General features: G+C 40.4%; 1 protein-coding gene across 2 annotated transcripts; it reads right to left on the bottom strand.

Annotated features, from left to right (window-relative positions):
- Positions 1-2,403: 2,403 nt before the first annotated feature.
- SCRN3 (secernin 3) lies at positions 2,404-10,079 on the bottom strand. 2 transcript variants are annotated; one of them, XM_009640730.2, is made up of 6 exons: positions 9,791-10,079; positions 8,807-9,006; positions 7,906-8,118; positions 5,187-5,349; positions 4,646-4,826; positions 2,404-3,820 (listed from the first exon to the last, which is right to left on the bottom strand). In XM_009640730.2, exons 1-6 carry the CDS (start codon positions 9,889-9,891, stop codon positions 3,665-3,667), a joined length of 1,014 nt encoding a protein of 337 aa, XP_009639025.1. In that variant the 5' UTR covers positions 9,892-10,079; the 3' UTR covers positions 2,404-3,664. The 2 variants fall into 2 exon arrangements, with proteins under 2 accessions (XP_009639025.1, XP_035752088.1); XM_035896195.1 differs by having other exon boundaries at positions 9,108-9,882.
- Between the last annotated feature and the right edge of the window lie 7 nt (positions 10,080-10,086).

The raw sequence follows: 10,086 nt of genomic DNA, 5'->3' as shown, positions 1-10,086 counted from the left end.
TTTCCGAGTTCTGAGCTTTGATGTGATGTGAGGTGTGGGAGGGTTATGTGTGCATGTCAAGATTTACAACAAATGTGTTCTTCTGAGAGATTTGTTAAAGTGGCTCTTGGGTTTCAAATTTGGTATTTCTAAAATTCACCATTGATGCTTTTTAAGTAGGCAGAGGACTTGTTAATGGGTGTTCACACAAAGACACCATGTTTTGTCTAACAGCCTAAACAGATCTTTAGGAACATTTCACATTATCGTCTACTTACTAAATACAGCGTTGGGTTTTTTTGTTGGGTTTGGGGGTTTGGATTTTTTTTTTTAATTCTTCAGACGTTCAAGAAGTTGATCTTAGGTGAGTTTCATGGTCCTGTGCATAGTCACTGTTCTTGCACTCTTTCTCATTTTCATCATAAAGTTCTGCCCTTGCCTCCCTTTTAATAATGATTCTGCTATTCCCTAGATTTTAACACGTCTGTTTTAAGTAAGAAGCTGCTCAAAATTTCTGTTTAGAGAAGGCTGCCTGTTACTAATCTAATGAGGAGAACACCTTTAATTGACAACTGACATCAAATTCTATTAGATTACTGTTACGGCATTGTGACTGCTGATATTGTACCCATTAGTCCAGTGAATCATAGAATGTTTTGGGTTGGAAGGGACCCCTAGAGGTCATCTAGTCCAACCCCCCTGCAGTGAGCAGGGACACCGCTAACTAGATCAGGTTGCTCAGAGCCCCGTCCAACCTGGCCTTGAATGTTTCCAGGGATGGGGCCTCCACTACCTCTCTGGGCAACCCATTCCAGTGTTTCACCACCCTCATTGTAAAGAATTTCTTCCTTATATCTAGTCTAAACCTACCCTGGTTTAGTTTAAAACCATTACCCCTTGTCTTGTCACAGCTGGCCCTACTAAAAAGATTTTCCCCATCTTTCCTATAGGCCCCCTTTAGGCACTGAAAGGCCGCAATCAGGTCTCCCCGCAGCCTTCTCTTCTCCAGGCTGAACAAGCCCAACTCCCTCAGCCTGTCCTCATAGGAGAGGTGCTCCAGCCCTCGGATCATTTTTGTAGCCCTCCTCTGGACCCGCTCCAACAGTTCCATGTCCTTCTTGTGCTGAGGGCTCCAGAGCCGGACGCAGTACTCCAGGTGAGGTCTCACCAGAGCAGAGTAGAGGGGTAGAATCACCTCCCTCAACCTGCTGGCCAACTTGTCCTGATACAGCCCAGGGTACAGTTGGCCGCCTGGGCTGCCAGCGCATGAGAGTCTGTGATGGTTAATAAGTAGACTAAAGAAACTATCAATGAGATATGGGATATGATAATTTATTTCTAAATCACTGGGCACTTCTGGAAGCTAAGAATAGACTTTGAATAGCTTTAGAAAGTTAAATAATTCTTATCTGATAAATATCTGTTTCCACCAAGGAGCACTGGCAAGTTTTAAAATAGCTGACAATTTAATGTATGTCAATAGTTGATCTACTGATGTGTGAATTTTTGATGGTTAGGATTTTTGGGATAAATCTCAGTTAACTTCGAAGTTACGGTTCCATGAAAACATCCACTGAGCAAGTAAATCCAGGGGAATTTCCAGTGAAACACTGGATATTTTTTCTAGCACTGGTCTCAAAATAATTGCAATAATGGACAGGGTGGATATAAAACTTTTAGCTTTCCAGGTAGCAATTTTAGTACTTCTTTTTTTTAATAATGACCCTTCATATAGGTTCTAGACCTTTTAAAATAAGCTGTAAGATGTATTCCTAGATTAAATACATGCAAAGATTGCCCTCTAGAGGACATTCTGATATATATATAATTTTTTTTTTTTTTAATGTATGGTTGTGGGGGGGAGGGTTATTTATGCCTCCTGACCTCATCTTCATTTTCTGTTTTTATACTGCATGTGTTCTAAGAGGATGAAACCCCAGGAAAAAAAGGTACCAAAACATCCTGTACTCTGTTGGCCATCACTTGATCTATCTCCACACATCACATTGCTTTTACTTTGTATCCTGTAGCACAGAAACCAGAGGAACAGTTGGACTGTATGTACCTATATTACAACCAGACCAATACACTTAACCTGGTTAATTGCCACCCCATGATTAAGTGGCCGAGAAGTTCACTTAAAGGCCTGCTCCACCACCTTCACTACTTTAATTCCTGTGTAATTTCACTATGTTTGCATTATAGCATAAAACTGTTTCTCTTGTTTTGCTATGCTAGCTGTAACCTTGACTCATACCTCGGCTTCCAGAATAGTTTTAGCTGGGATTTATTGCTGCTTTGAAGTTATCAAAGAGTAGTGTGTAACAGCTGATGATCCAAAATATGACAGATACACACAGCTGCCAGATATAGACATGAGGAAAACGGGTAAATGCAGCAAAATTTTATTAAATATACCTTCCAGTTCACAAATGTCCCCTGTACTCTTGAACTTCTAAGAAATTTTGTTGGCAACACAGGCACAAAAGGTTCACAGTCAACTCAGGCTTACTTTCAGTCTTACCTGCTACTCAACCTTACTTGCTATTGCCACTTGGTACGCATAGGATCACTAGAACTAGAAAGTTCAAGAACCTTTTCTGACAGTTTTCCTGCTGTCAATCTGAACACAGTATCCCTAACTAACTTCTACTTTCATTGTAGGGTCAGGAAGAACAAATTCTGCCAAGCTCTTAATTTTCTTACTCATTCTGCAAACTTCGTTGTATATGTATATCCATAGTCTAGTAATTTCAGCAAGACAAGTCATGGTTAAAAGGCTTTATATGAAGTGAAAAAATTTTAAAAGTCCTTTTAAGTGTCCTGCTGAGTACATGCGTATATCTGTATACCCCAACCTCTTCCTTTCTACTTGCCTGACCTAAAAAAGTAACAATTCAAGAACATTATAAAAAACTCCCATGTGATGTTGTAAAGTGTATTGCAGAATTAATTTGACAATAATCATATTGTATATAAATATGTTTATTTTTTGGTATCAGGGTGGGGAAAACAGGGAAGTGAAAATTGTGTGGTAACTTGCAGCATGCTTGCATTGTTGAATTCCATGTAATCAGATTTCACAACAAAATGGTAAAATTCTAACTGTGATTTGGTTTTAATGTATCTTGAACTCAAAGCCTCACTTTATGTTGAAGGAGTAGAAGGTTCATATATGAAACGTATCTTAGAACGGTTTTATCAAACAACTGAATACTAATCTTGCTCGACTTAATTCATTTTTATTCCATGCAAGTAATAGCTTCTACATTTTAGAAAGTCCTTCAGCATGGCCATTTTAATTCACGCAATGTGAAATTTGCTACCATTATCTTGACTATAAAAGCTACATGTGTGTACGCTAGAAGCGAGTTCTCCAAATCTGAGTTTGTGTTCTTCATCTAGAGATAGCGTTGTTCCACAATTTAGTAAGCTATTACATTCTAATTGCATCTGTTTGTTGATGAAATCAATCTCTACTGACAGCTTTCTGCCACTGCCTAGCTCTTAAGAGCCTTTTCAGCGTTGCTTCATACAACCAAAAGCTGTTTGGCTTGAACATGAATCCGCATCTTTAAAACTGTCCATGCTAACTGGTATATTGAAAATAAGATGTAATCTATATAGCCGCGTCATTAGAGAAGTTAATCATAAAACTGAATTTGACCACATTCAAATAGTAGGTTTAGCTATATATTTTGAGTTCTTCTTCTACACACCGTGAAAAAAGGTTAACCACTTGGTTAACGTCAAGACATGCGTTTTGCAGGATTGCTTCCATTTCACTTATCTTCTGTTTCTCCAACTCCTGTATCTCCTTCAGCATCTCTTTACCTTTGCCCTGCAAAAAAGAAACGTCTGTGTTTCACTAAAAACTATACAGAGTATGTAGTGTTCACCCAAACAAAATTATGTTCTACTGTCCTTATTTTAACCTCTTAATAGCTTCTAGGGTACAAGTTTATGTTGGTAGAAGTTAGCACTGTGACAGGTTTTCTTAGATACCTTTCCTCATACCTAGCACTCACTTCACCTCCCTGCTTCCTTTTCTCATGTAAATAAACAAAATTAAAGCTACTCTAGGTATTTATGCTACCAAGTCTTAATTGGGCATACGGCTTATTTTTTAGAACATGCATCTGTAAATAAGAGAGATGCTACTGTTAAAAGTAAGCAACTGCCTCCCTGCTTCACCTTTGTGTCCAGCTGTCTCGGTGATTTTTGTTTCCTTTCCTGTCCATATCAAGCAATGATAAAAGGCATGCCCTCCTTACTGCCCGAAACCAGGGTCCTGAAGAGTTTTAAGTACCCTGTGGCTGCTCAAGCATTTCCCCATTATCTGGGGAGGAGCGCAGGAGTATGCACGGCCTGTGGCTTTGCAAGATGAGCAGTACAGATGCTTGTCTGGGGCTAGGCCTGGGGGTACAGCGAAGTGCTGTAGTTTTTAGTAATGTTTGGTGTTTGAAACATATGCCTGCCAGATGCCAAGACGATGGGCTTTTGGTGCACCAGTGTTCTTCACAATCCATCAAAGGGCATTAAATGGTATCACATTAACAAAATGTGAGCAAGGAAAGGGCATTAAATGGTATCACATTAACAAAATGTGAGCAAGGAGCTTATATAAACTACGTGCCTGCACCGAAATCTAATTTAATCAACGTACCTCGATAGTTTCCATAACTACAGCAGCACTTTCATGTTTTTTATAGAGCTCATGCCTTCGATCTGGCTTATTCTGAAAACGTGGTTGCTTCTTAACTGGATCGTTATGACCAAATGTAGGGGAGCTAGTTTTTAACAACTGAGTATTATGGGGCACAAAAATGAAAGGCTTGAATATAGACCTAGAAAGAGAAAATAGAACAGAGATCCTTTACCGATACAGTATTGTTAAAATTGTTGAGTCAGTAGATTGCTGTATTTTTCCCCATTCTCTTCCACTGCCTTCTTTTAAGAAAGAAGTCTTAAAAAAAGAAATCTTCTAACTGATGTTTAAGTCAGTGTCATAGCAGTGTTTCACTAAGTAGGTTGGTAGAGAGCATTAATGTACGTAATGTACATTATGTTCCTCCTCCTTTTTGACTGTGCTTTTTTAGGAGAAAAAAAAAAAAAAGAAAAGCAAAAAGGAATAGAATTACACAAACTGCAACACTTTCATTTAGAAATTTGGAACTTTTTCTCCTAATTACTGGCTGCTACATCACCTCGCGGGATCTGGAGTTCCGGTAAAGAAGTGAATACACGGCAGATTAGGCTCCTGAGGCAATACAGACACCATGCTTCCAGTTGTCATAAATCCACCTTCCATATTAATGCCACTCTCTTTGTCACGAAGAATTTCCATCATTATTTCAGAAGTGATAGATCCTATTTAAGATACAATACAATTACTTACACACAGCGCTACTTATAATACCAACTAAATGGCATGTTCTCTACAACTGGCTGCTTTTTCCTTTAATAGGCAATGCCAATTTTAGTTTGTCCATGTTGGCAGAAAAAAAAAATCCTGCTAACAGCATACCTGACTATGTAATACACTTTAAAATATTACTGTTTTCCCCAAAGTATTTATTTCAAAGAGTAGGTGATAATGAGCTATAACAGTCATGACTCGGAAAAGGGGGAGGATGATAACACACAATGTTTCCCAGAAAGGTAAAATACATACAGCTAGCAAATGGTTTTAACTTTTCAGCTGAAAATTAGCAGCTTGGATTAAAGGCTGAACTTTCTGAGCACTGTGTGGAACCTAAGATAAATCATTACAATAGTTACTGGTATTTGTACAGTTAATACCACTAGGTTGCTTTGGAAATGTAAAAATAGTAACAACTGTGCATGGGTTTTGTGTGTAACTTTGAAAATGAAATGCCAAGACTGTTGCTTTTTTTTTTTAAATTTTATTTTAATCATCTGACCTTCCAAAGTGCTTAGGCTTCAGGTTGACAATTGAAAGGATGCACTGGAGTAACAACATGTTCTATATTCAGAATCAACAGAAACTACAATAGTATATCCATTTGTAAAAAAGCCTTAATCAACTACCTATGTGAGGTATAGTGCCAAATGTGTCTGTGAAAATAGTTCTTTCTTCTTGGTCAGGTGGAACAAAACCCTTTCCACATATGCCTCTGCGCCTAGTGTTCAAGTGATACTGCCGTTCATGTAGTGTATGCTGAAGCTTAAATAGTGGCATGGTATCACTGGACAACCCAATATTCTGTCAGGCAGCACTTGCAGTAGTTTTCTTTCCAAATTTGGTGTATCAGTTGAATGTATGCTTATGGCAGAAAAACATTAGTTCATTCACTTTTTTTTCTTTACTTGAAGGTGTTATCTACCATTTAATCTTCTAGTGTTTCCCTCAGTGAAGTTCTAGCTGCATAAAGATTCTTTTTTTTAAATGGCCTTGCTGTTCCTCTCAAAATAATCACTCCGCTGCCAAGTCAGATGTCTCCAATATTATTTTTTTATACCTGATTCAAATTGCCTGAAGACAGGCATGCAGCGCTGCCTTTCAGCAAGGAAAAACTCTTACATATTCCCACAGCTGTCTGGGAAAGTCAGAGAGCTAGATGAATCAAAGAAATTAAAAGAAGCAACAATTAGTTTGTCACCTGCCAGCTGGCAACTTGTCCAGCAGGGAAGAAGCATTGCATGTTTTCCACTAAACTTCTTTACGATTTTGTATTCCTGAAATACATTCCCTATTCTCTGAAATACGAATGTTTACCTAAAGATGGCCTTCATATGGTAGGCAACCTGGAAAAAAACTGTAATGCCGCTGAGTGAAAAAGCTGAGAAGGGTGGATGAAGCAGCCAGTGATTTTACTGATGCTGTAAACCAAATAGCTTTTACTTAAGGCACCTATTTAAAATAAATCTAAACAAACTGAAACCATATGAACCTGAACACCTAGTGTGATTTTTAAAATGCCTCAGGTAAATGCCTGAAAATGGGGATTTAGAATGAAAACAGTGATAGAATCTCAGCATTGTTATAATACAAGTAAATACAGGTATTATGAAAATGCTTTCGGTATTCAGAGCCTGCAATTCCCCAAATGAATACAGGATTTACGTGATCACTAGAGCAGGATAGCAAAAGGTAATTCATTCTGATGCATTAACCTAATGCTAAACCTGGTCTGGCAGAGCTCAGCCAAATAAATAAAACAACACAGGGGTGCAATGTAATTTCGGTGCAGATTAATTACTTCAAATGAGCATGTGAATATAGTTGCATCAAAAAACTGCCAGGAAGATGCAGTTAAAAGAGAAGTAATGGTTTCTTTGTATAGAGGTCTGAAAAATAAGTACATTAGTGATTAGGAGCACCTGCTTAGAGTACAGAAAATTCTTTTACTCTGCTCTCAGTGTGTTTTATTAGACTACACAAGGTGAGAGTAGCAGTTGTAGTGAAACTACAAAGATTTAAAAACCAACCTCAAAAAAGAAATGCAAGATACGTATCTGAATGCCGTGCTGTTGTCTTAGACCTATATGAATGGTACCAGGCTGAAGTTGTTCCTAAGGTTCTGTTTGTGGCTGCAAACCACTGGGAGTCTGTTTCAGTCTCTGGGTTTTTTTCGGAGAGGTACAGTAATAGCCTACAGCCTATCAAAATGTTTCAGAGCTAGGTCTTATGGAGTATTTAGTGGCATGGTCATAATGCGACCTCTCAGGGTTGTTACTGTAGCTGCGTGTGTTTGATATTTGACCCTTAATTTTTCCTCATCGACGAATTGGCAAAAATGGATAGAAGACTTCAAGTTCGGAGTTTCTCCTTTAAGCAAAAAGTTATGCTAGTAAGTTCTGGTTCACCAGGTCATGTGAATGATTGCCCACATCAGATGTCTAATCATTTATGATTTAATGTAGCTCATTTTGCATATCTTAAAAAAAAATCAAAAATCATACCTTTGTGCTTGTTCAGAAGTTTATAGCCTTCAGAATATCGGCCTCTGGATGTGGTCATTCTGGCAGTATTTACATAAGAATATGTGGCAGCGAAATCAAATTCCTTTTCACCATCCCACCAGCCCTTGCTTTTGGCATATTCCTTCAATTCTGGGTGTTCTCTGTCAATCTTGGTTGTGATGGAGAGCTGGTTGGAAATATTCCGTACACCTCCTGTTTGTAAGGTGAGGAAAGAACAATTTTAATACATTGAATGCTTTTTCTTGGTATTCTGTTTACAATTAGCTTACTAAAGCAAATCATGCACCAAAGAGTTTCCTGTAAGATCTGTGAGTCCGGTGGTTTGGTTTTGCCCCTCTCTCCCTGGCTAGATGTATCCTTCTGATTGAAATGCCACTGCCACTCAGTTCTGACTCACGTACTTCTATTGCCAACATCGTATTTCAGGTTCTGTCCTGATTATTCCCATCTTTACGTTCTTCCTCTTAGACCTCCAAAGGCATAACTTCTCAGTCCACTGGAGGGATCGGCCACTTCAGGGCCCGCTGCACCGATCCTGTCAGTATTACCCCATCACCAAATGAAATTGTCATCGACTGCCACCATCCTTAAGCCCATACATACTGCTGTCACTCTCATGCCGCCCTCCTTGCTGCCCTCTGTTTTCCAAGGACAGAAGTGGTCATCTCTGACTCTGAAAAGGCCCCCTGTGACTCGGCGTCTGTGTGAAACCGCTAGCCTCTCTGCACGGATGCCCAAGGAAGCAAGAGCTGTTGCTTACAGGCGCGTGTAGCTAGCTGGAGGCTACCCTGATGCCTTAGGGAAACGGTAAATGAAAAGTGGAGAACTGCTAATTGTCACTGCATTGGAAACGTTTTAAAGTGAAGAGCATCATCCGTACCTTCTACCTTTTCTGCTGCCCAGTATTTTCCTGATGTCTCCAGCACCCATGCTTCCTTTCTGTCAGCTATCAGAAAACTGTTATGGTATGTAAATACCATGTGGCTCTCCATACAGTTTCCTCCCTGTCCATATTTTTCTAGCAAATCAACTATGACGGTAAGAGCCTTTTCAGCTGTGTCCGCTCTCTCGAGTCCAAGCCTAAAACAAAACAAAGATGTTATTTTTGGAACTATAAACTTTACATGCACCTATCCGGCCAGAGTATTCAGATTGAATTGGGATGCTATTTCTGTATGTACCTGATGCTTGTATGATCTGGTAAGAGAAAGAAGCAAGTCAGCTAAAGGGCTTGTTTGAAGTGGGTCCTATACATCCTTGACATGGGGAAAAACAACCAAATGGAAATACAGAAAGGCAGGGAGAGGGCTCCTAGGCAACACCTCCGAGTCCTGTGTGGGTATTGGACTGGGGGGGGGGGGGGGGGCGAACAGTGCCAAGAATTGACTGACTCCTGTAGGTCAATGAGGGTTACGCTGGCACCCAGTAAGGCAGGCAAAAAAAGCCATTGTTATTTACACGTCGATGTGTGGCTAAGACTGAAACTTAAAAATAGGCGTGTACAAAATGGGGGAAGCGGGAAATGAGAAGAGACTCTAGAAAAAGGCCCAAACACTAGCTCCTGAAGTCCAGCTGTGCTCTAGTTAAGGGTCTTCTTTCAGTTCAGTATAAACTGAGTAGGGAGAGAAACATTTGATGATTTTCTTGACAGATTTTATTCTAGCACCTGATCCCTCTCGCAGGCTCCCAACTTCTGGCAGAGATCTAATGCCTGTGCCAAGAAATACTCATTTTTAACTGTGGCTAGAGCGGCAGTCGTGTCTTCTGAAAGTGAAAGCACTGTATTCCCCCACATAACTCACACCAAGCGGGTTTGAATTAAATTCCGAATTCAGTAGCATTTACCAAAACAGCCTGTGCAAACCTGACGAGGTCCATGCCCAGGAGAGCTTCGTCGTCGCCGATCTCCTCTCTGCCCCAGACGGCTTCGTTGCCGATGCACACGCCGTGTTCGTTGGCCCCCATCTCCGCCCCCCAGAGCCAGGAGGGGCGGCTCAGCACCACGGCGTGGGTCTTTTCCACTTGCTCGACTTTGATGTAGGTGCACTGCAACGGAGTCAGAGCGCGCAACACGTTACTGCTCCACGCCACGGCTCCGGGCGGCGCCGCCCCTTGCTCAAGCGGCCCGATCGCGGGCAAAAACCAAACGGAAAGTGGGAT

This window comes from Egretta garzetta, unplaced genomic scaffold, assembly GCF_000687185.1.
Source record: "Egretta garzetta isolate BGI_Z169 unplaced genomic scaffold, ASM68718v1 scaffold16, whole genome shotgun sequence".
Classification (NCBI taxonomy): Eukaryota; Metazoa; Chordata; class Aves; order Pelecaniformes; family Ardeidae; genus Egretta; species Egretta garzetta.
This window is presented reverse-complemented; position numbering and strand designations above follow the sequence as displayed.

Bases quoted from the DNA above. Each gene is read 5' to 3' on its own strand.
- SCRN3 (XM_009640730.2), bottom strand. From the start codon at position 9,891: ATGGGGGCCAACGAACACGGCGTGTGCATCGGCAACGAAGCCGTCTGG. The intron at 9,007-9,790 runs GTTTGCACAGGC...GTTTTGTTTTAG, and splicing joins CTGGGCATGGACCTCGTCAG to GCTTGGACTCGAGAGAGCGG. The intron at 3,821-4,645 runs GTACGTTGATTA...TCTTTTTTGCAG, and splicing joins TAGTTATGGAAACTATCGAG to GGCAAAGGTAAAGAGATGCT.